We start from the raw sequence: 23,454 nt of genomic DNA on the forward strand, positions 1-23,454 counted from the left end.
GACAGGATCTCATGTATCCAAAGCTGACCTCTAAGTAACCAAGGATGACTTTGAACCTCTGATCCTTTTGCCTTTACCTCTCAAATGCTGGGATTGCAGGTGTGTATTGCCATGCCCAGTTTATACAGTGCCAGGGATCAGACCCTGGGTCTCGCATATGCTAGGCAAGCATTCTACAAATAGACTGATAGCCCCAGCTCTGCACATCATTCTCTAACATCCCACCTACGCTATGGCTAAAACTCTAGTGGGACCCCATTCCTTCTGGGAAGGGAGCCCCAGAGGGTGGAAGGATCCCACCCACTGCTTTGTAGACTCAGGACCACAAGAACTACCTTCTCCTGCCCAGCTTGGCTTGGTGGGTGCTGAGTTGGATGAATCTTGCTGGGCTGGTGGTCTACTCTTACAGGTGTGCCATTGTCCCTTGTCAAACCAGTAGCTGAAAGCTTGTGTAGGTGTCTGCATGAAGGCACAGTGCCCCAGGGAAAGAGCCCAGACACAGAGTCTTGAGCACTGGCTCCCCTTTCTTCAACTCTGTCTCCGGGCGGTGGTGAGCCTACCTGACTTACCTGACCTTGCTTGAACTCTCTCCTGGCATGCACTGTGAGACCCTCCACCATTTGCTCTCCATCTAGGGAAGGAGAATCCCAGAGCATAGTCTGCTCAGGTGACCTCTGTGGTCCCACTGAAAGAAAGGTCTAGTCTAGCCAAGAAGCTACCCTCTCCCATCACATATGAGACAGAGACAGCACGGGAGTGGCTTTGTTTCTTTTAATCACTAGGAGCCTCTGGTCTATGCTGAGCATGCCCATATAGCTTCTCTCGCGAGTCCTTGGATGGTAGCTGCCAGCCTCCTACTTCTTAGCTTTGCCTTTCTTTCCTTTATTGGCTTTACTGGCCTTAGGAGAGTCCTCTAAGGCTGCCTGGCCAGCGGTGATACAGGGAAGTGGGGGTGGAGGAGTATTGAGGCTCAGTGTCTTCTTCTGCAGCCTCAGGTCCAGGATGTCAAAAGCTGCCTGGATCTCGTACTGTAGAAGCTCCTGCAGGCATGCGATCTGGATGTGGATGGCCTCGCTGACCAGACGCTCCAGAGCCTGCAGGACACACATCAGTGAGCATGCTTGGAGGACAGCCGAGGCCCATCCTCCTATCAGTGGCTGTGGCTCCCCATAGTGGTGGCCCTCTTCTGTGGATGTGCCTCCTGCCCACCAGCTCTCTCCCTTCCCCCATCAAGTCCTGGGAAGCAAATCTCCTTGCGTCATTCATTCCTCCCATGGTTCTGGGACCAGAGGCCAGTGGCCAGTCATGATTCACATGGCCATCGTGAGCTCCCCCCACCTCCTGACTGCTCTCACATTTCACAGTCCTGGTGGCTTTACTGGAGGGGACAGGCAGTGCTTTAGAGAATGGGGTTACTTTTGGACCAGCCCACTACAGAAAGAATATGAACTCAGCCCCCATTTGTTATTCTAACAGAATACACTGTGACCCCCCATCACATTCCTGACTCTCTATTGTCTTAGAGACATGACTGAGAAGTTATGGATGAGGGATATATTGGGGTATGCTGTTGTTTGTAATACATACTTAAACTCTGGTGTACTGTTTGCCTTCGAATGTTCCTTGGATTTTTTGTTTTGTTTTCTTTTGTTTTTCGAGACAGGGTTTCTCTGTGTAGCTTTGCACCTTTCCTGGAACTTGCTTTATAGACCAGGCTGGCCTCGAACTCACAAAGATCTGCCTGGTTCTGCCTCCAAAGTGCTGGGATTAAAGGCATGTGCCACCGCCACCACCTCCGCCACCACCCACGCCACCACCCAGCTGTTCCTTGGATTTTATTTCAATATAAAATTAATGTTCTTCCCTAGATCTTTAGAGAAGGATCGGACTCCATAGAGATGTGCATTTGTCCTGTGGTGATGGCTGTTAAATGCTTCCCTAAGACTTACTGCCAGGGCTCCCCAGCTTTGCCAGAGAGCCCCCATTGAAGATTAAAGAGGAACTGAAAGGCATGGTGGAGCAGCAGCTGGTATCAGGCAGCCCTCTCCTGACCTAGCCTACAGACTCCATGGTATCATAGAGCAAAGTCCTTTAAGGACCCAGAGACAATCTGTCACTTAGCTTCCTGGACCCCCATTGGATGTCTGTTGCTGTTGTTTTATGATGAAGTCTCACATAGTTAAGGTTGGCTTTGAACTCTTGATCCTCCTGCCATCACCTCCTGAGTGGTAGGATCATAACTGTACACCAGCATGCCTGGCTGCCTACTTTGGATGTCTTAATGTATTTAGATAGCATGGTCTTGTCCTGTTACTACATATCACAAGCCTTGACCTTGGATGAGTATCATCCAACCTGCTGGGTAATTATTTTAGCAATTTCCCAAACATCCTTTTGAACTTGGGAGGAATACTTTCTTTGGCCGACAAATCAGAAGCCAAAACTAACCAAACAACAAACAGAACCCCCCTTCAAAACAATCTTGCCACTACCTCTCCTGCTATGCCTGTGCATTTACACACACACACACACACACACACACACACACACACACACACACACACTCAGCTCTTCCAGTCTTCTCTAGGCCAGCTGCTCACACACCTTCCCTGAGCTATCTGCACCTTGGGTCTCCATGACGATGGCTCTAACTGCAGACCAAGGGCACTGGGACATTCCCCAGCAGCTCAGAGGTCTATGTCTCTTTCCTCTCAGTGGAATCTGTCACCAGTCAATGACATGGAGGGAAAAACTCAGACTTCAAGGTCTGCAGGCCTTGATCAACTATGAACTCTACTCCATGGTACCTTGATGGCATTAGGCAAATGATGTTCTATAACACCATTGTGTCATCAGGAAAATGGGGACATGAGTTTCTCCTCTGCAGGGATGTTGTGCAAGGATGTGCATGCAAAGTCTGTGGGAGATAATAGATGCCCCTGCGTCTCTGTCCCCCACTACCAGTGCAAACAGTGAAAGAGGCCTGGGAATGAGTCCAGCCTGCTGTGTCTCAGAGAGCCTGGGGCTGGCAGACAGAGTCTCACCTCTCTCCTCAAGGTTGAACGGGGTTGTAGCTGCCCTGGAGGCTCCTCAACCCCAAAGGCCTTTTGCATCATGTGTGCCTGCTCCAGGCTCAGCGTCTCCTTCAGCATTATCACATTGGCGCGTTTCTGCACCTCAGCTGTGCTCAGTTCGGCCACCTGCTGCCCATGCCTCCACACATCCCTGTCTATGCCTTCTGTCAGGGGAAGGGGCTGGGGTGGCGCACACATTTGCACATGGGCAACTGTCAGGTTGACCTCCTGGTCCTGGCTCAGGACATATTGGTAGAGTCTATAGTGTCGGATGAAAGTGTTGTGGAAGTAGTCACAGAGGGCCAGCAGGTGGGTGACGTTGAACTGCTTCTGGTAATCTCGGAGCTTCTTCCCCAGGACCGTCACAGCCTCTGTGATGGAGCAGCCTGTGGGTACAGGGGAGTAGGGTACAAGAGTGTAAATGGGCCTGTGAATCCAGGTCCAACCTCAGAATCTGAGTCCTGACTCTGATTCTCCAGCACGACTCATCAGCTCCCACTCAAGAGCTCTGGAGTGCATCCCATTTCCCGCTTTATTTTGGATTCCAGGAAGCTCAGGGCCAATCTTCTGCAGTAAGTTGCATTTATCACATTTTCCCTATAGGGTTATTGCAGCCTTCTGTTTTTAAGCTCCTGTTCTGACTTGCTTCAACTGTGTTTTAGATTGTTTCGACTTCAAATTCCTCAGGAAGGAGAAAGGCGAGTAACTAGGGGTTTCTGATGTTCGCGGAGAAGGAGGTGACTGGAGATGCGTCTGGGTGACCTTTATACTGGGGGCTTGGGACAGAGTTGGACAAATAGTGCTGACCTCACATGGAGTCAGCTATGAGAACAGCACCAAGGATGTAGCTCCTCAGAAAGGGAACAGCTCTTTCCTGTCCCTTCCCAGGACCTGAACCCTCCAGGTGCCTTAGTGCAGTGACTGGAGGCAGAACTCCATCCAGGCTGCCAGGACCAGGTTTCTAAAGAGTCATGGCAGAAAGCCGTGCAAGTCCTGGGCATAGCAAGTCAAGATACGGCTTAAGAACATGGCCCTCCTACTGCCAGGAGAGCCAGTTCTCACAGCGCTATGGCTAACCACCGTGAGCTTGGTCATGTCTCTCCTGCCCTCCTTTGCAGGCAGGAGGCCACTGAGCCACACACGCTTAGAATCCAGGCCCGTTAACGGCCATGGAAATCAAGAGCGCGATGCAAGAGTCTGGCTTTTTCCTGAAGTTGGAGCGACTCCTCTGCATATCTCTTCCTTATTTCCGCCTGTCACCCCTTATTCCCTGGCTTTAGAGGAGTTTTCACTTCTGCCCTTTCCCATCTCCTACCAAGGGGTGACTTGGCTCTGCCTGGAGGGTGGTGTTGAAAACCCGCCATCTTACTTCTCCACTCACTCGGGGCTCCTCAAAAGGCTCTGCTGCTCTGTGTGGGAATATTGACCATCACATCATCACCCCAAGGACCAGGGGATGAAGCCATGTTGCCTTAGAAACAGCAGGTAGACAGGGATGTCTTTGCTGAAAGCCTCCTTCATACATGCTAGGGAGATTGTCTGGTGTATTTTTACCTCTATGTCCCTGTAACCAAACCCAACAGAACCAACTTAAGGGAAGAAGGGCTTGTATGGAGGTATTTCAGTTTGTCACAGTGGGGAAGGCTTGGAAGGCCAGGGAGTGAAGCTCTGTCTGTGGCAGTTTATGTGTGAGGTGGAGGCTAGTCATGTGACAGCGAACCAGGAAGTAGACAGCGTCCAGGGGTGGGACAGGCACTGGAGGCCCCTTTCAAAAGTACACGCTAAGTACCTCAGCCAGTCATGCTAAGTACCTCAGCCCATCTCCTAGAGTCCATGCGACTCACTGGGAAGTGAGTCCACAGGAGTCTGTAGCTCGAATTCTAATTGGTTTTAATAATAAAAATCCAGAGCCAGATATCCGGGTAAACGCTGAAAGAAAGATCAGAGAGACCCAGGAGCAAGCCACAGCCACCTCTTACCTCATCAGCTCCTCAGCTAAAAAGGGGTGGAGCTCCTGTCTCCTCCTGCCTTATATTCCTCTCTCCACCCAAACGAAATATCACCACACGAGTCTTTAGGGGACATTTCAGATTGAAACTGTTAATGTCTGGGCTTCGCAGGTGAGTGGGGGAGGGCAGTGGTTATAGGCTGGAGCCTGGCACAGGCAGACCTCTTCATTCAGAGTAGAACAGGCCCAGTGCTGAGAGCTGTGCTTTTGTCTCTGGGGAAGGCCCTTGGCTTGGAGGCCCAAGACAATCTGTCCCTTCCTAGCTGGGGCACCTCAAATCAATTTACATTGATGTGAATGTAAAGTTGAGGATTGCATATATTTACTTCAGAGGCTTGTTGGAGGATCCTGTGAGCTAACATACTCATTTGCCTGTCCTGGAGCTATAGAGGAGAAAAGCCACAGATGCTACAGGGGTGGAGGAGTTGCATTAGCCATTTGAGAAAAGTCTACCTCCCTCTTCCCTCCTTCTGGGTTCCCTCCCTCTTTGTTTTCTTCTCCTCTCCATTCCTGTCTCCCTCCTCCCTCTTCTCTCTATTCCTTCCCCCTTCTCTCCCTCCTCTCTCCTGTCTTCCTTCCTCCCTGCATCCCCCTCCTGTCTCCCTTCCTTTTTACAAGGTGAATCTGTCAACTGTTGCTGAGTCCATGAACGGCCTCTGTCAGTGCTTTAAGAAGGTGCTGTGCTGGGTGCTGGTAGCGCTGTGATAAAAAGGCACGTTCCTGCCCATGAAGCGTGGGTGGGAGAAGCCATAGCCGTGGTGTTCAACAAGGGAGGACAGAACTGGGCCATGGGAGCACTCAGATGAGAGTCCTCTGAGAAGAGGAGGGTTGGACAAGTGGCTTTTGTTCTGGCTCAAAGGGGCAGAGCGAGGCAGGGATGGAGGGGGAGAGATGGGCCAACAACACTATGGCCCAGGTTGGGGCAAGATTGGGCCCCAAATGCTAAAGGCAGATAGACAGCAGCAACTGTTGGTGGGAAAGTGGGTAGCAAGCAGATGTGAAGGACCCATGCATGGGCCGTGCTCAATAGCTACAGCTTTGTTTTCAGGACAAGACATTTCAGAGCATCTGAGTAGCAGGCTGGAGGTGAGCAGAAATGGGTTCTTGGGGTGGGAGTGGGATGATTGTGAGCAGGAGCAACAGGCCATGAAGAGAGGAGGACTGACATATTGCTAGGAGCAGGTGCTGGTCTGGTTCACCAACCAGGGGCTCTTGGCAGCTGCCACCCTGGGAACAGTGACCGTACCAACACCTAGTGTCCCTTGCTACCCTATTCTTGTTGGAGCTGGGTATCTGATTAGGGACTCCTCTACTGCAAGGGCAGCTGATGGACAGCAGCATCCCCCTGGGAACACCGTGAGGGGGGGTACCTGTGCTCCGAGGAGCAGCTTGGCCCCTCATCCGGTACCAGCCTGGGTCCAGAAGCCAGCCCAGATCCCTCTTGCTGCGCCCTCTTTGGCTGCTACTTTCCCGAGTGACTCTGACGTGTCACCTGTCACAGTGAGGGAGCATGTCGCAGAGGTTATCACACATGGTGGAGGCTTGGGAAGCAAGCTGAGAATGGAACCAGAGGTGGCGTCACCTTCAAAGGCCCTCTCCTAGTGACCACGTCCACCCAATCTACTCCTCCTGGATCCCCGGCCCTGTTCTGTTACCTTTCTCCCCTCTCATCCCCCTTTCTCCATCAGTCCTCTTTGTTGTCCTTTGCTTCCCCTTTCATGTCGTCTGGACATGTATGACTTTGACTCTATAATAAACATGTGAGACGGCAAAGCAGGATGGGCAGAGGACCCACACAGAAACCCATGATGATACAATGAAAGATTCTAAAAGAATACATTGGAGAAAAGACAGCTTTGTCAGCCCACAGTGCTGGCAAATCTAGGTATCCAGGTGCAGAACGAGACTAGATCCCTACCTCTTGCCCATTAGTTTATTTAAACCCCAAATGAGTCGAGCGGAGCAGAAGCACTTACTATGGGACAAAAAGTACCTGACCATGTTCTGGAGCCCTGCTCTGCCAACAGCCTTGATCCTTAACATTAATTTTTTTCCCCTCTGGGTTTCTTGAGCATCACACACACCTCGGTCAGGGGAAAGGAAGGACTAGGCCCAGTGGGAGCCCCTGACTGTACCTCTCACCCCACACTTTAGAATCCATAGGCGCTTTCTGGGGTACGGAAGGTTGCCTCCACACACAGCCCTGTCCTGTCCAGGTCAGAAGACGAGGGCTAGTTCCCAGGGCAGAGTTGCTTTTAGAATTTCTTCCTCGTATCTGGGATCAGAGCCACAGGACCCCAGCCTCTGGCAGAGGGGCTACCAAGCAGGGTGAAGGGTGACCAGCAGGAAATCAGCGCCTCCAATCTCTGCCATGGCTTCTGGGTTACCCACCTGCTGCTGAGGCCTTTTTTACATGTGTGAGTAAGTGAGTCGGGGCCTGCTCAGATGTGTATTGACAGATTCATTTCTGCTTTTGGAGGGGGCAGTAGTGGTTACAATGACATAGGATAGGCAGTCTTGGCTTCCTTGAGGGCACATGTATGCTACAAATTACCTAAGCAAGAGCTGAGGATGCACGTATAAGCACCTGGAGCGCATACGAGGCCCAGGATAAGAACGGCAGGGAGTACTAAGGGGCTGGACAGAGGATGGGTGGGTGCTGAGAACAGGAGGTAAGGGGTTCCTGGAGCTGAAGGAATGCATAGAACCCTTAAGTTCCTCCAAGTTAAGCATTGCAGTGGAGCTCCAGGGCCCTCAGGGGTAGTGAAGCAAAAAGCAAGAAGCAAGAGGTTGCTTGGGCTTCAGACTGGTGATGGCAGCCAAGCAGAGGGACCACCAGAAAAGTGATCCTAGGAGAGTGCCAGGATGTCATTGCTTAGGACCCGTCTCTAGGCTCCTCATAGTGAATTTATCAGAGGTTGCTCTGTTCCGCCTGCAGCCTGGCTTGGCCTGCCAGTGCACAGGGTGGGGAACCTGCCCCTCTATGTGGGCGGTCATGTCTGCCGCTTTCCCCCAAAGCCATCCTATCCTCTGCATCCCCAGTGGCCACACAAGACATCTGTGAGGCTCAGCCATGTCCAGATCTTGCTATGATTGCCATACAGCTTTCCTGAAAGGTAGGGAAACATTAGTGTAGCCTTTGCCTGGGCCAATGAGAAGATCCCTGGTTGAATTTGGACTCCACCAAAGAGGCTTCCGGGCTCAGTAGACCTTGTCCCTCGCTACTGCCACAGCCGCTGTGAGATGCACAATCTGCTCCCTGCGTCCCAGTGACTCAGCACCAAGGGATTAAGCGGTAGAAGTCTCTGGCAGAGGCAGGCAGAGCTGGGCCTGCACACTGCTCTTCAATAACAGGGAGTGGCCTTCATTTGCATTGGCCACTGGGAACTTCCTGAAGTCTGTCCCCAAACCCCTGGAGGCCCACACCTGTGAGGAGGAGCAGAGTGGAGGAGGAGAGGAATGATGGAAGAGGGGTGTGGGGGAGGATCCGCCGATGGCAACGCAAGATGCTTGCTTGCTCCCGCACTGGGCAGAAAGGACCTGGAAGGGGAGAACTGGCATCTCCATAGCAACATAGGAGAAGAGCCCAGCCTAAGTGTGGGGAGGACAGGGAAAAATGGTGAAGAGGGGCTGATCTTTCTGGATGAGTACCTGATGACCGGGGTGTCTCTGACAAGATTGTCTGGTTGCCTTGTTTTGGATCCAAGGCAGAAGAGTCAAGCCAGGATACAACATGACAACTTGACTTTCTCAGTACCTGAGCAAGAAGAGGAAGGCAGATGGAGGGCCAGGCCTGTCATCTCCATTGAGCTCTGCTCTGTGTTCCCCAGCATTCAGGAACCCATGCATGGACTACCAAGGCATCATTATCCTCAGGGTTGGAGGATCCCACAGCATTGTGTCACATGCACCTCTGCCGCTTGGGCTCCCAAGCCCCTCTCCACTTGCAGAGGCTCATCCTTATCCACAGGGCACACCGAGAATCACAGAGAGGCTGAAAGATTCACTCAAGGATGCATAGTTGATAATTGACAGAATCAGAATTCAGTCCCAGTCTCTTGTCTCCAAGTGACTTCAAGCTCTCTTTGTAGACTCTTGGAGGTAGATGCAAGAAGGACCTCAAGTCTCTCAAGTTTCTAAAAGCTGTTCTGCAGTAGGTACTGTATCAAAGATGTATGATCTGAGCCAGAGACCTTGAAAATAAACCTATCCAAGGAAACTGAGCAGGCTCAATATGCTAATGAGCTCAGTCCAGTCATCAACAAGGTGGAGCAAATTTAAAGTTCTTCAAAGCTCCCTGGGGTAGATCATCTCTCCAGATCAAAGGATCTTGTTCTAAGATAGATAAACTGAGGTCCAGAAAAATGGTGGGACCTGCCCCAGGCAAGGGATCAGGGCCTGGCCCTGGAGTGTGTTTCAATTCCTAACCTGGGAAAGGGACAGGTTTCTACTTCTTTCCCCTAGATACTGTGGCTTCTTGTGGCCAGAAGTGTCTCTGAAGGTAGCTAGCCACAGTCTCTGAGGAAAGGAGTTGGGGCAGGAGACACCACTCTGCTGTTGCCCTGGGAGTGTGCTCTGAGTCTGCCCTGCTGACCAATGGCCAGGGACACACTGCACTTTGAGGTCAGAGCTGTGAGATTTCTCCATCTTTGCCTGGCACTGTTTCCATGACCCCCTGTCTATCCCTGGGTCTCTGGGATGCTGGCTCCCTTTCTCTTTAGAGCCAGAAGTCCTCTCAAGAACAATGCCCTCCTGCAGAGGTTGATTGCAGGGACAGGAGAGTGGGAAGTCTGATTCCAAAACCTCTGGGGGAGGACCATCAGGGTCCTCCCTGACTGCCAGACTGAAATATCCCCTCTGTTCTGGGCTTTAGATTGAGGTGTGACAGACAGCCTTTCACTCATGTCCACCTCCCTGGCTGACACTCCCTGTGAGTCCCCCACTGAGCTCAGGATGGCTTTGACATTGGGAGCTGAGCTCAGAGTTTGGCTGCTCCACAGAGCAGCCCAGTGAGCCCATGAGCGCCCAGGCTGAGGATTCACGAAGATGCAGCTCACACCTGGTCATAGCGTGTCCTCACTTGCACAGGTGACTCTCTCTAGAAATCAGTGCTTTTATCTGGAAAATGGAGCCAATAAAAATCTTGCCTTGTCAGGTCCAAAGACAGTGAATATCCAGGGCTTTCCATAGTGATAAATAATGTGGTTTTGTGTGTTAATCCTCTCCTGCCTCCTTAGGTTTCTACCAACACCTCCCTGGGGATAATCTAGACTCTATCTGGCTCTCTAGAGGTGGGGTACTAGCTGAGGACCCCGAGTCCTGGATAAAGAGTGACCTCCATCCAGTCCCTTGATGGCCATCTAGTGTCTGGTGTGGGAGGTGGGACATGGGTGCCAGAGGATTCTAAAATGTGCTATTAGATGGTTTGGGGGTAGATCAGGTGACCTCCTGGGTCCCTTTCCACTCTAAGAAGCTGTGAGGATTTCCATGGAGCCGACAGTCCCCTGAGCCATAGTGGGCTGTGGTGGGTGCTGGGAGCCATGTGCCACTGTATACTAAGTTCAGGAAGGGGGCTCTGATTCTGCAGCCCCATCGTTTTAACTGTCCTCCTGCCTGAGACAGAAACAAGCAAATAATCCTCCAATGTCAGGGATATGACTCTGTCCCAAGCCTGCCAATCAACTATTTCATACAGCACCTCTCTCCGGGATGCTAGGCCCTCAGCCCTAGAAGGGACAGGAGTAAAATGGCAGAGGGTCACAGTCAAGAGCTGGAGGACTGGTCTGCAGGAGACATGCACATTCATCCATAGGTTGCATGAACAGCTGGCAGACACAGGCTCCTCCTTCAGTCTGGGTTGAGACACTGACCCCACTGGACCCCTCCTGCTGATGGCTGGGATCAGTCCCCAGATGCATGCTCTAACTCAAGGTGACCTAGTTAGGAGTGCACTCCCAGGCAGATTACCTGGCCCTCCTAGGTACTTTTTCTTCCTGCATGCCAGCTTCCCATCCCACTTGAGGCAGGGGCCTCTCTCAGGCTACCTCTCTACCTCCCAGGCCTATATACACTCCATGTACTCAGGTCCTTGATCAGAATGCAAAGTAATCAAGTAGGGTGTGGATTCTGAGTCAGACACAGATCTGGATTCAAATCCTGAACCCACTTACCCTAGGTGCATTCTTAGGAAGGTTAATTTCTCTGGGTCACAGCATCTCACCGTTAAAATGCTGTAGGAAGATTTATTGATGCCACAGGTCCTGGACTTTTCATAGCCATCCTTGGCAGGACACACGGTCTGGCCAGGGAATGTGAATGCTTCTGTGGTAGTCTTGTTGACATAGTTAGCTGTCACCTCACTCTGCATATTGGTTGAGTTATACCCCACCCTCACCTACCCTGAACTGCTCTTTTTTTTTTTTTCTTTTAATATGGACTCTTGTGGTATAGTCCAGGATGGTTTCCATCTCAAAACCTTCTGTCTCAATCTCCCATGTTCTGGGATTACAGACATATGTCACCACACCTTGCTTCCCTCTTCAAACTTATACATTACCTAACCACCCCCTAAAGACCTCAGAATGTTTTTTTTTTGGGGGGGAGAGGAGATAAGGCCTTTAAAATAGTTGGGGTTAAATGAAGTCATGTAATCTGAGTGGGGCCTTAATGTGAGAAGTAGTGGACATGCACAGAAGGGGACCACGTGAGGACATGGGACAGAAGGGGACCACGTGAGAGCATGGACAGAAGGGGACCATGTGAGGACACGGGGAGGTAATGGCAGCTGGAGGCCAGCATGAGCGGTCTCAGGAACAAGCAGCCTGCCAGCACCTCTTCTTGGACTTGCAGCTTCTAGAACAGTAAGGAAGCAGGTGTATGCTGCTAACTCTTGCTGTCTATGGCACTTTCAAGGGTAGCCTGAGGCATCATATTCACCCAGGGGAATCTCTGAAGTGAGGGCTGCCAGTTTGTCCCCAAAAACATTCTACCTCTCCACCAAGGGCCTCGGAGGAAATCTTGGCACAGAAGTTCAATCTAACGTCTCTGTCTTGGCCTGGTCTGAAGGTACCCCTGCTCAGTCTGTCTCAGGCACTGGAAAATGGCACCTGCTATCTGCTTTGCTGGCCTGGAGAGCTGCAGGGGGTGGCGGCAAGGGTACAGAACTTGTGCATGCCATGAGTCCCCTGGGTGGAAGAGCCATGCCGGGTAGCCTGGTGAGTCACTACTTACTCCAGGTCTGGGCTGCTGGGGACAGGCGGGTGGCTGCCTTCCCACCCTGTGGTGGCCCAGTGACATTTCCTGGAGAATCAGGAGTGGCATGGGTGGAACTACGGATGCCAGGATCATGACACACTCTGCTCTGCCTCTATCAACTGGTCTTCCAGCCTGCTTTCCTACTAGCTCCAGGATTTTGTGGCCAGGCCATAGGACAGAGGTGTCTTCCTACCTCATGTGTCCGTATTGCCATGGTGACAAGATGTGGAAGCTGGTAGTTGGTCGGGGAGAGTCCTCCAGGCAAGCAGAGGGCAGAGACAGTAGAGTGAAACTGAGGTAGGCCAGCCTGCCCCAGGCCCCTTCATCCCTTCCTTCCTGCCCATGACTTCCTGAGCAGCCACATATTGGAGGCTCTGTCTTTTCTCCTGAGTCTCCTATAGCCTGGGTACAGAACATAAAGTCTGCCCTTTCCTGTCATTCTCTCCCCACCAGGATGTGGTAGACTGAAGAACTCTGTCCCTTGACCCCATGGTTGGTGATCTCACCCTAGGCCCCGGGGGAGGGGGGCAGCTGGATGTGAGTCGCCCGGCCTTCCCGGAGGCTGACCCAAGAAAGTGCCAAGTACAGAGTCTGGAGTTGAGGCCAGAAGATCCTGGGAGCTCTTTGCCAGGATGGAATCAGCTTATGCTTTTGAATAAAGGGCCGCCATGTCCCTCCCGGTGCTGGGCTCGATTGGGTAAGGAGATAAGCTGAGCTGGCAGCCATCCTGGCAGGGCTCTGAATCACTGTTGTGCAAACACGACCCCTCCTTAAACACTGCCTGCCAATGTCCTCATCTGTCGTGCAAACAAAACACAGCCATCCTTAGCCTAGGTTAGCCACAACAAAGCACCCCAGGGGAGCCACCTGCCAAGAAGAGTGACAGCCAGTATGGATGTCAGCCGGAACAGAAACTCTGATGGTGTTGGACTGTGGTCTTCACTGGCTGCATCCTGTGCCAACAGCTGTCATAGGTGTGATGTACCAAGGAGGGACTGGGGCAGGATGCAGGATGCAGGGGTAGGAGACTTGGGTGCCCTCATCAGGACAGTACACGGTTCCGTCACTCGTACAGGTAGGTGCTTGTGTGCATGTGTGCCAGGGTAGGTCATGGCCTACGGCAGCTGGATTAGAAGGCACTCAGTGATTTCCCGGGTTTCCTTTGTGCTGACCCATAACCTGAACCCATCTGCAGATGAAAAGAATGCCTTGTCTGGCTCTTTATCCTGGACCATTATTAGCTTTTCACTTAGCCCAGTGCACTTGATAGAACACTGGCAGAGTGGCTGGCCAGGGGTGTGCAGAGACAAAGCTGGAGTTTACAAACACACCCTCTGTCTGCACTGGTGTCTCCTCTGCTGGTGAGACACCTGGAGCACATAGGGAATGAAGGCCGTGTTGGCTTGAAGAAGCCAGCATAGCAACTGACCGCTTCAAAAATAAGGATGTGGGAGAGGGGGAAAAAGACATCTCTGCAAGGGCACAGCTGTTTGACTACCTGTTCCATCTGACCCCAATTTGAGGGTGTGTAGGATGGACTTCCATGCCCAGGAAACAACATCCAGCCATGACACAGGAGGCAGGATAACAGAGCAGAGAACATCTGTCTCGTTTATCTCAAACCGTAGAAAAAATTCAAAAATATTAGCATCTATGTAGGGGAAAAAAGCTGCTACCCGCTACGACAAAAGACTTCAAAGTATGGTTGGTCAGTGACTGAGTTAGTTGAAATTTTTAATTTCTGGCTTGCAACTTTTTCTGTTTATTCTTTTAAGTCTTCTCCCACTGTTTTAAGGTGTTGACCTGATTATTTTTCTGTTCTTCACGCTGCTGTCTACCTAGCCTTGCTTCATTTCAGATGCTCAAGGTATTGCTGGTGTAGACAGTTCTAATCTTGCTTCATGCACTGCTTTGTGGATTTGGTCCCCGGAGTGTGATCATCACAGCAGACACTGCACAGTGTGGAAATGCTGGCACATCCTCACTAGATAGAGAGATGTCTTTATTGCAATCTGCCTTTGTGAAAGAGAAAATGTCTCAAGATTTCAGCTCTTTGAAGAGCCAAGTGGACAGTGGTGTGTGTGTGTGTGTGTGTGTGTGTGTGTGTGTGTGTGTGTGTGTACATGTACATGTGTTTGTGGTGTACTGGCCTACACATGCACGTATGGAGGCCAGAGATTAATGCTGGGTGTCTTTCTTAGTTGTTTACCTTAGTTTTTGAGGCAAGGCCTCTCAATGAACCTGGATCTCCCAGAGGGGAGAGAAAAGGATCAAGGTCTGGACTAGTATTGGGCAGAACTATTGGGGAGCAGCCTAGTGAAGTCAGAGAAAACTGGGGTGGGGGGAGCAGCCTAGTGAAGTCAGAGGCAGTGATGGAAGTCCCTGGATCATACAGAGGACCCAGAGTTCCAAATGGGTGGCTGGTTCAGGGAACAGGTGAGGTTGTACAGGTGAACCTTTAGCTGTAGGGTGATGGTAACATGACTCCCTATCTTATGAGTCTTCTACCTTCAGCCAAGGCCCCAAGTGCTATAAGCATGACTTCTTGAATGCTTTCTACTTGTGTTTGTACCCCCACCGATTTTATTTTGAGACTGGGTCTCACTGTGTAGCCTTGGCTGGCCTGGGACTCACTAGGTACACTATATAGACCAGGCTGACCACTTACTTACAGAGGCCCATCTCCCTCTGCCTCCCAAGTGCTGAGATGTTCACCACCATGCCTAGCTTCATGCCCTCCAGATGTAACACAACTCTGGCTATGTAGGTAAAGAAAATAGGTATGCAAATCAAACATTTACTGATTATGAGTATTATATTTTAAACATTTTCCAGCAGATATATATTTTTACCACTGATTAAAATTAAAGTTGCATATTAATGAGACTGTCTACTTATTTATTTAAATATAAAAATGAAATCTTAGATGACTAAGACTGTAGAATATAGAATATCTTCAACATTTTTCAGAGTTGATTAATATTTTGATTGTGCAATGCTGAGAACACTTGCTTCAAATAAATACATAGTACAAAATTACAGAAGTGTGCCCCTGGCCATTTCAGAAATTGGTGGAAATTTTGACCTAATCCCAAGCCAAAACATCAAATGATATTCTTATGAAATTCAAGTCAGCAACTGTGGGGGACCATCCCACCCCAACTTTTCCCCGGGGCACTCTTGAGCAGGAGCAGCAGGAAATATTAGATAGAGAGAGAGAGAGAGAGAGAGAGAGAGAGAGAGAGAGAGAGAGAGAGAAGAATAGCTTCAGGAGGGTCTGGATCCTTATCCATGGGGCCCTGACTGTCTCTCCCCTCAGGTATAGAAAGGAATGTCAAGGGGTGGAGCAAAAGGCCTCCCCCCAGCACAGCCAAGTGCAGACCATTTCAGACACCTGGTGACCATGCACATGGTCAAGCCACCCCCTAATGCAGCTCTGCTGTGTAAAGCAAGCTCAGATCTCACTAGGAAACCTCTGTGGGCTCCCACAAGCAACTCAAATAGCAATTTTAAAAACCAAACCTTCTCCAGCACTCGGGAGGCAGAGGCAGGTGGATCTCTGTGAGTTCCTGGCCAGCCTGGTCTACAGAGCTAGTCCAGGACAGGCTCCAAAGCTACAGAGAAACCCTGTCTTGAAAAACAAAAAAAAAAAACAAACAAAAACAAAAACAAAAAAAACAAAAACAAAAACAAAACAAAACAAAACAAAACCTTCTAACACAATCCAACCTAAAGACACACTGGTGTGATTCACACTGAGGAATGATGGTGGGAAATATAGTCTTTGTTTTTTATAATTAAGCCATTATGTTTCCATAATGGTTCTGCACTGACCAGCCCACACCAGAAGGGACACCTTCTGATAACCCATTGAGGGGATGACCTGCTGTCCCAGGGCACAAGGGAAAGTCTCTAAGGAGGGGACAGACACACTTGGTTTATATAAGCCAAGCCAACACCCTGAGCATGTGGGCCCAGTGTGAAGTGGTACAGGATTTGCAGCCATGAAGGTCAGGGATGGGGACCAGAGTCCAGGGCTGTGTTGTTTCTGGGTGCAGTGCCTCTGAAGAGGTCTCTGGCTCCTGGGAGCTCCCATGTGCTGGCCCTCCATGTCACTCTTTACCTTTGGTCTCTTTGAGCAGCTCTTCTGTGAACTTGACCACCTGGACCACCTCGACCCACGGGAAGCCTTTTCCCACAGCAAAGATGACACTGTCATAGAGGGTGTCCAGCAGGATGCTCCGGCGGGCATCCCTCAGCTCATCAAACTCCTCCCAGTTCAGGAGCCTCCGCAGGTGCTCTCGTCCCTGGGGTTTCTGCAGGATGCGTTATGGGGGAAGGGGTCAATGTCATTACTGGGCATGACACTGTTGGGGGCCACATGAAAATCCTGAGAATGGCCAGGAATGTGGGAAGACTCCAAGGAAGCATCAGGCTTGGTTTCTAGACAGCTCTGCCTACCCTTTCTGGGTTATTTTGGGTGTGCTCCAGTGTGTCAGTACACATGTGTGGGTGTGCTTCAGTGTGTCAGTACACATGTGTGGGTGTGCTCCAATGTGTCAGTACTACACATGTGTGGGTGTGCTCCTGTGTGTCCCTACATATGTGTGGGTGTGCTCCAGTGTGTTGTGGGATATTATTTTAACCAGGCAAAGATGTGTTACATTTGTTTATGCTACAGAATATTACTTTAACTGTGTAAAGATGTGTTACATTTGTTTATGCTGAATTTATTTAACAATGTAAGGATGTGTGTTTAATTATGTAAAGATGTGTTATATCTGTTTCACCTTGCCTGCGTAAGGCACCTGATTGGTCTAATAAAACCTGGACAGCCAATAGCTAGGCAGAGAAAGGATAGTCTGGGCTAGCAGGCAGAGAGAATAAATAGGAGAACTCTAGGCTCAAAAAGAACAAGAAGAACTAGAGAAGAGAGAGGAAGAAAGAACACAGGAGATGCCCAGGGCCAGAAGCCAGGCAGCTACCAGCTAGCCAAAGAGACAGCAAGAAAGTAAGAAAAGGTAAAAAGTCCCAAGGCAAAAGGTAAATCAAGAGAAACAGGTTAATTTAAGTTAAAAGAGCTACCCAGAAATGAGCCTAAGCTAGGCTGAGCATTTATAACTAATAAGAAGCCTCTGTGTCATGATTTGGGGGCTGGTTGGTAGCCCCAAAGAAAAAGCCTGGTACACCCATGTGTGTTGGTACATGTGTGAGTGTTCTCCTCTGTGTGTCGGTGCATATGTGTGGGTGTGTATGTTGTGGTCAGAGGGCAGCCTCAGGAGTCAGTCATCACTCATAGTCCACCTTGTTTTTGAGACAGGGTCTCTCACTAGCCTAGAACTTGCCGAGTAGGCTGGGCTTGCTGCCTGTCTCTGCCTCCTAGCATTGGGGTTATAAAGCTTCAGCACCTCCTCTGGCTGTCTTTGAAGTGTGTTCTTAGGCATCAGACACATTCATGTCCTTGTACTTGTGTGGCAAGTACTTGACCAGTGGAATTATTCTCCCTGACACCCCCCCCTTTTTTTTTTTTACTAATACTCCTTTCTTCGAGAGTTCCGACACTAGCCAGTGCAGCCCCATGTTTGTGCACATCCAACAAGCCTCAGGTTTGTGAATGATAGTTCCCATTTTCTGTTCCCTAAAACAAGTTAATTTCTCTGAGACTTCTTTCAACAAGCTAACCTGATACTAGAGCGTGAATGACTGGTGGAGAAGAGGTTTAGTGAGGTGATGTTTAGCTGGATGGATGTTCAGGCTCTCTTATGGACTGAGGAGAAGACTGATAGAGGATAAATTTTCCATCACTGGTGCTGCTATAGCCTTTCTAGAAGGGGCATACAGTAGGAGAAGCAAGAGTCACGTCAATAACAACAAGAAATGGGAAGATATAGAGACCCACCATCCACAGGGGCGCTGCTCCCTAGGGTGAGGAGGCTCTAGCTAGGGGAACTCCAAGTAGATGAATGGCAGATCTCGTGGGCCTAGAGCCCTATTCTCAGCCCCTGGCAGTTTCTGTTTACCACCCTTCTCTGTCCTATGCACTCCTTCCCTGCAGCTCCCATCAGCAAGAGCCCCTTCACCCTCCCTCACATGAGAAGCACAGCTCTAGAGGGCTATTGGGGCCCAATGCACCAGATGGCAGGTATTGTCTCCTCCTCCCCCATCCCTGATGAGCTGGTCCACAGCCTAGACTTTCCAGTGAGCCCAAACATCCTGTGACTCTGGAATTCCATCCTCAAGCATCCATTGAGTCAGGCTCAGGGCTGGTGACTCTAGAATTCCATCCTCAAGCATCCATTGTGCCCTTAGAAGTGGTGTGTTGGGATGTTAGAAGTACCACCCAAGAAGACAGCATCCAGGAGCCTTGCTGGCATACCTCCCCCTTCCCACTATATCCATCGGAGCAAAGGTCTCTAACCCAGATCTTCACCTGAAACTGGAAGACTTCCTTCACTCCCTGGGGTGTTAGGAGTGCCATGGCCCTGGCTTCCCCCAGTTGCTAGGAGACCTCACTGGGACTGACTCAGTTCCCAGAACCCTGGCAAGGAAGCCTGGCTTTGTTATGTCACGGGGTCCCTGGCTCCTTCTAGCTTTTTCATACTGGTCCTTCGGCAGCCCTGGGCTATGGATCATCCTCCTGTATCTGTGCAGGGGTCTTATCCCCTCCCCCTTTCATCTGTCTCAGTTTCCCATCTGTTCTCCATCATGTACAGGCATGTGCATGTGCACACACTGCACTTCCCTCACCCTACACATCCTGCTAATTGCAGCCTGTGTCTCCCTGTCCTTCTATAGGTCAGGTTTGATCTCCATACTGACCTTCATGTCCTTACCTCATCCCTTCAGGATCTAACCCAACCTGCCCCCGCCACCACCCAGCAGCTTCCATAACTCTGTATTTTCAGTGTTATGACTTAGCTTTGAGGACACAGAAAGCAGCTAGGCAGGGGCACCCCAAGTGCTGTGCCCAGGCACCAGATGCTGAGAATGATGAGTCAGGCTCCCTCCTAGCCTCCCCTGTCCTGGCGGCACCTGGGTCGCCCACCCCCCTCACTGCCCATGTCCAGAGTCCCAGTAGGAGAGCCTGGGAACACTGGCTAGGGTTGGTGTTCTCTGCTGGGTTGATTAGGTTTTTTGTTTGTTTGTTTGTTTGTTTGTTTGTTTTTTGGTCAACTGAGGTCGTCTGGGCAGAGGAACCTTAACTGAGAAAATATCTCTACCAGATTGACCAGTAGGCAAGTCTGCAGGGGTATTTTCTTGATTGATGATGGATGTGGGAAGCCCCATCCCACTGTGGGTGGTCCCATGCCTAGTCAGGTGGTCCTGAGCTGTATAAAAAAAAAAAAAAGAAAAGAAAAGAAAAGAAAACTGAGAAAGCCACAAGGAGCAGACCAATGAGCAGTACTTCTCCATGGTCACTGGTTTGGTTCCTGCCTCCAGGCTCCTGCCTTCTCTCAATAATGGACTGTGACCTGTAAACCAGATTAACCCCTTCCTTTCCAAGTTGGTTAGCCAGTGTTTTACCACAGCAATAGAAAGCCAGATAAGACACACTGTGGTGGCGTCATTGGGGGAGGGGATCTTTCCCCACTGCCCCTCAAATGCACCCTGACCCTTTCCCCTGCTGACTCCTAGCCAGGGGGGCTTATTGATGACCATGTTCTATGTCTTGCTGTGTTGGGGGCTGAGCTTCTCACTGGAGACCTCTAATCTGTCTTTCATGTTGACTACCCTCCCCAGCCCCCACACAGATGTGCGCATGTATCAGTTATGTGGATTTGGCTGTGCCATGGTTTATAGTCATTTAATCAAACCCCAAGCAAGGTGCTGTTAAGTGGCACTTAGCAGGTCTTTGACATCTGCAGCCAGCTCAGTGTGAACAGGGGAGGGTCTGGAGAGGGCTTTAGGAACAAACTACCAAGCCAGAGTAAGTTCTTGGCCTTTTCTTTCCCCCTTCTTCCTATTCGGAGCACAGACACATGGTGAGGCTTCAGCTCGCCTGTAGACCATGGGAACAAGGCTGGCTTCCTAGCGGAGGCTTCCTAGACTTTGCAGAAGCCATTTTGCCCCTTGCTTTGCTGTCTTCCAAGCAGGAATGCAGAGATGACTGTCAAGCACCAGCAATCATGCTGCAAGCACAAGGCTGAATCCCATCCTGGGCTCCCTAAGAACGTCAAGCCCACCACATCTCCATCAGCTGCCTGACTGCACTGTCCTAGATGGGAGGCAAGGAGGGAACACCTAGTATGTCTGGTTTAAGATGCTGGACCTTGGAGTTAGGGTTCCCAGCAGCGACACTCAACCTTCTGAGCCTCCAGTTGGGTCAAATGAGGTCATTGGGAGATGGGCCAACCAAAGAGGAGGAGCTCTTGTTCATGAAAGCAAAGTGATTTTCCAGAACCAGGAAGTGGAGGTGCGGAGGTTTTAGGATGTCCCCCCTGTCACCCATGTGAGCTGCATGGCCCACTTCCTCTAAGGGCCCTGAGAAAGTGACAGTCCGCCCAGTCATTCAAAGAGGGTTTCCTAGGACTAGAGGAGGCTAGGAGGCCCTTTGTCATAAAGTTGCCCCATCAAGGACAGAGGGTAGTGCTGCTGTGGGGCTGCCCTACCTGCACACATCCTCTCAATGTCAATTCAGCCTGCCAGAGCCTGAAGCCTATGGTGCAGGTGGAAGCCTTGCTGGCCCCAGGAAAGGATGAAGAGCATCATTCCAGGTGACTGTGTCCAATCGGAGCCTTGCAGTTGGGAGAGGAGACAGTCACCCTCAGTGCATCCTTTCTTCATCCATCTGCTCGCTCAAAAATGGCCACTGAACATGTAAGAACTGTTTGGCCACATTAGAAAGGAGCTGTGATTCCCACAGCGTAGCCACATCCATCTGCGGAAGCCTAACTCCTGGCAAGTGCTAGGAGTAGGATGGAGAAGATGCAGATGCTGGAGAGCACAGTCTGAGTGTGCATGCTTGTGTGTGGTGTGTGCTGACATGTGCCCCTTGCCCCTTATTCCAGGGTTGAAGTCCTCAGTACTTCAGAATGTGAGCATGCTTGTACATGCGGTCTTTAAAAATGCAACTAAGGTATAGGAGATCGTTAGGATGGACTCTCATCCAATGTGGACGCCTTGATTTTGGACTCCCAACCTTGGAAGTATGTGTCCCCATCAGTGGAGGGTAACAGATGACATCAAAAGACCATGTGAGGTCACAGCTATCTGAAAGCCAAGGAGAGACGCTCCAGAAAGAACCAGCCCTGTGGACACTTGTCTTTGGACACCCATCCTCCAGAACTGAGGGTGTGTCTGCTCTTTGAGTCCTTTGGTGTGTAGAACTCTGTTACAGCAGCCTGAGCAGGGGCATGCAATGGGTGGACGTGGGCTCTTGATGGGAAGGTTGGGATGAGGTATGTGTGGGTCAAGGGGCAGGAGCCAGGATTTGGAGCCAAGAAACCAATGTGCCGCCTGGAGAGAAGATGGTATCCAACCACATCTTGTTAAAGAGGGAGAAGAAGAGAGCATGGGAAGGAAGGAAGATTCAGAGAGCAGGAAGGTCCAGCATTACAAAAGCCAAGTATGGTGTGTGGCTTCTGCTGAGTCTTTATCATTGAGTCTTCACTGAGCCTGATCAGACCACCCAAGAAGACTGATTTCCTCAGGAGTGAGTATGGATTTCCTGAGTCCTTGTCCCTTCCTTGCCCCCACTCTCTTATTTATTTAGGCTCCTGGATTCATTGGTGTCAGCCGATGGTCACTTGGCTTTGTTGATTCTGGGCCAATGCTGAAGCAAAACATCATGGTGGCAAACCCAGGATCTGGCAAAGCTGCTTACCTCACAGTAATAGCCAGGGAAGGGCAGTGGGGTGAAGGGCACTACAACAAGAGATGCTCTTCACAGGCACGATCCCCATTGGCCTAGTTCCTCCTCCTAGCCCTACTTCCTAAACTGTCAATTCTCTGCACTTTCATATACTATTTGTCCTGTGCTTCTGAGCCTCATGTTGCAAGCTTATTGGCCTTGGTGGTTTTGTTTCCCCCTGAATGTGGTGGCTTTGTGATTGTCTCCGTGGCTCTCTAGGCTCTGGTCAGAACCAAGTCTCACAACCAGGACTCGCAATGAGCTCTGTTCTTTGGAGATGTTGAGGTTATCCCTGGTCCATGTCACCAACACTGCCGCTGGTCCCTCCCCTCTCTACTTATGAGGTCAATAGTGTCACATAAACCAGTTTCTAGCCTCAGCAGCATTGATGGAGGGAACCCTGTTCGTTGTTGGCTGCTGAGAAGCACCCCGGCCTCTGCCGACTAGATGTCAGCAGCAGGCTCCCTGCCAACTATGGTGTCCACAGCATTTCCAATCCTTGTATTATGTCCCGTAGGGTCAGTTCTTGCCTGCCTGTTGATAGCTGATGTTCTAAAGCCACAGTGCCAATGATGGTTCATTGTCACTGTCAACTGGGCTGGATTTAGAATCGCCTAGGAGACACAACTGTGTGTCTGTGAAGGCGTTTCCAGAGAAGATGAGGAATGATGACCCATCTTGAGTGTGGGTGGCACCACCCCATGGACCAAGGTCCCAGACCAAGTAAAAAGGCCAACAAGAGAAAGGGAGCCGAGATCTGCCATTCATCTCTCTCCACTTCCTGACTGTGGATGCAACATGGCTTCTTCTTCCTGTCACCACGGCTTCTCCAAAATGGTGGACTATGTCTCCTTGAGCAATGAACCTCTCCTTAAGTTGCTTTTGTTGGAGATTAGTCCCAGCAGAAAGAAAAGTAACCAACGCTACACTGAACGGCTTTTATTTCTGAGGAGGGTGGATGAGCCTGGGAAGCCTGGGTCAGTCCTCCCACCAACCCTGTGCTTGTTTCCTCCTTGAGGTAGTAGACATGCCAGTCTTCCTGTGCAGGGGTGTGGACCAGCCAACCTCTATCTTTATGGTTTTCCTTTCTTCTCTGTGTTGATGAGCATGGAGCAAAAGGTGCACATGTATGCACAAATATCCTGTTCCAAATAACTGAGAGTGTCCTTTACCTTCTGTCCCTCATGGGTAAGGCCATTCCTATCACAATACCCCCTAGCTCTAGGACTTTAGTAGGCCCTGCTGTCAACTTTGCTCAGTTGACGGGT

The 23,454-nt window shown here is 50.5% G+C and overlaps 1 protein-coding gene across 1 annotated transcript; it reads right to left on the bottom strand.

Moving 5' to 3' along the window:
- Window positions 1-752: 752 nt before the first annotated feature.
- Window positions 753-18,847, bottom strand: C9H8orf74 (chromosome 9 C8orf74 homolog). The gene is made up of 4 exons (XM_036198733.1): window positions 18,767-18,847; window positions 16,460-16,652; window positions 3,045-3,460; window positions 753-1,094 (listed from the first exon to the last, which is right to left on the bottom strand). The coding sequence occupies exons 1-4, from the start codon at window positions 18,812-18,814 to the stop codon at window positions 855-857; spliced, it is 897 nt and encodes a 298-aa protein (XP_036054626.1). The 5' UTR covers window positions 18,815-18,847; the 3' UTR covers window positions 753-854.
- Between the last annotated feature and the right edge of the window lie 4,607 nt (window positions 18,848-23,454).

The sequence above is a fragment of the Onychomys torridus genome, chromosome 9 (genome assembly GCF_903995425.1).
Source record: "Onychomys torridus chromosome 9, mOncTor1.1, whole genome shotgun sequence".
Taxonomy (NCBI): Eukaryota; Metazoa; Chordata; class Mammalia; order Rodentia; family Cricetidae; genus Onychomys; species Onychomys torridus.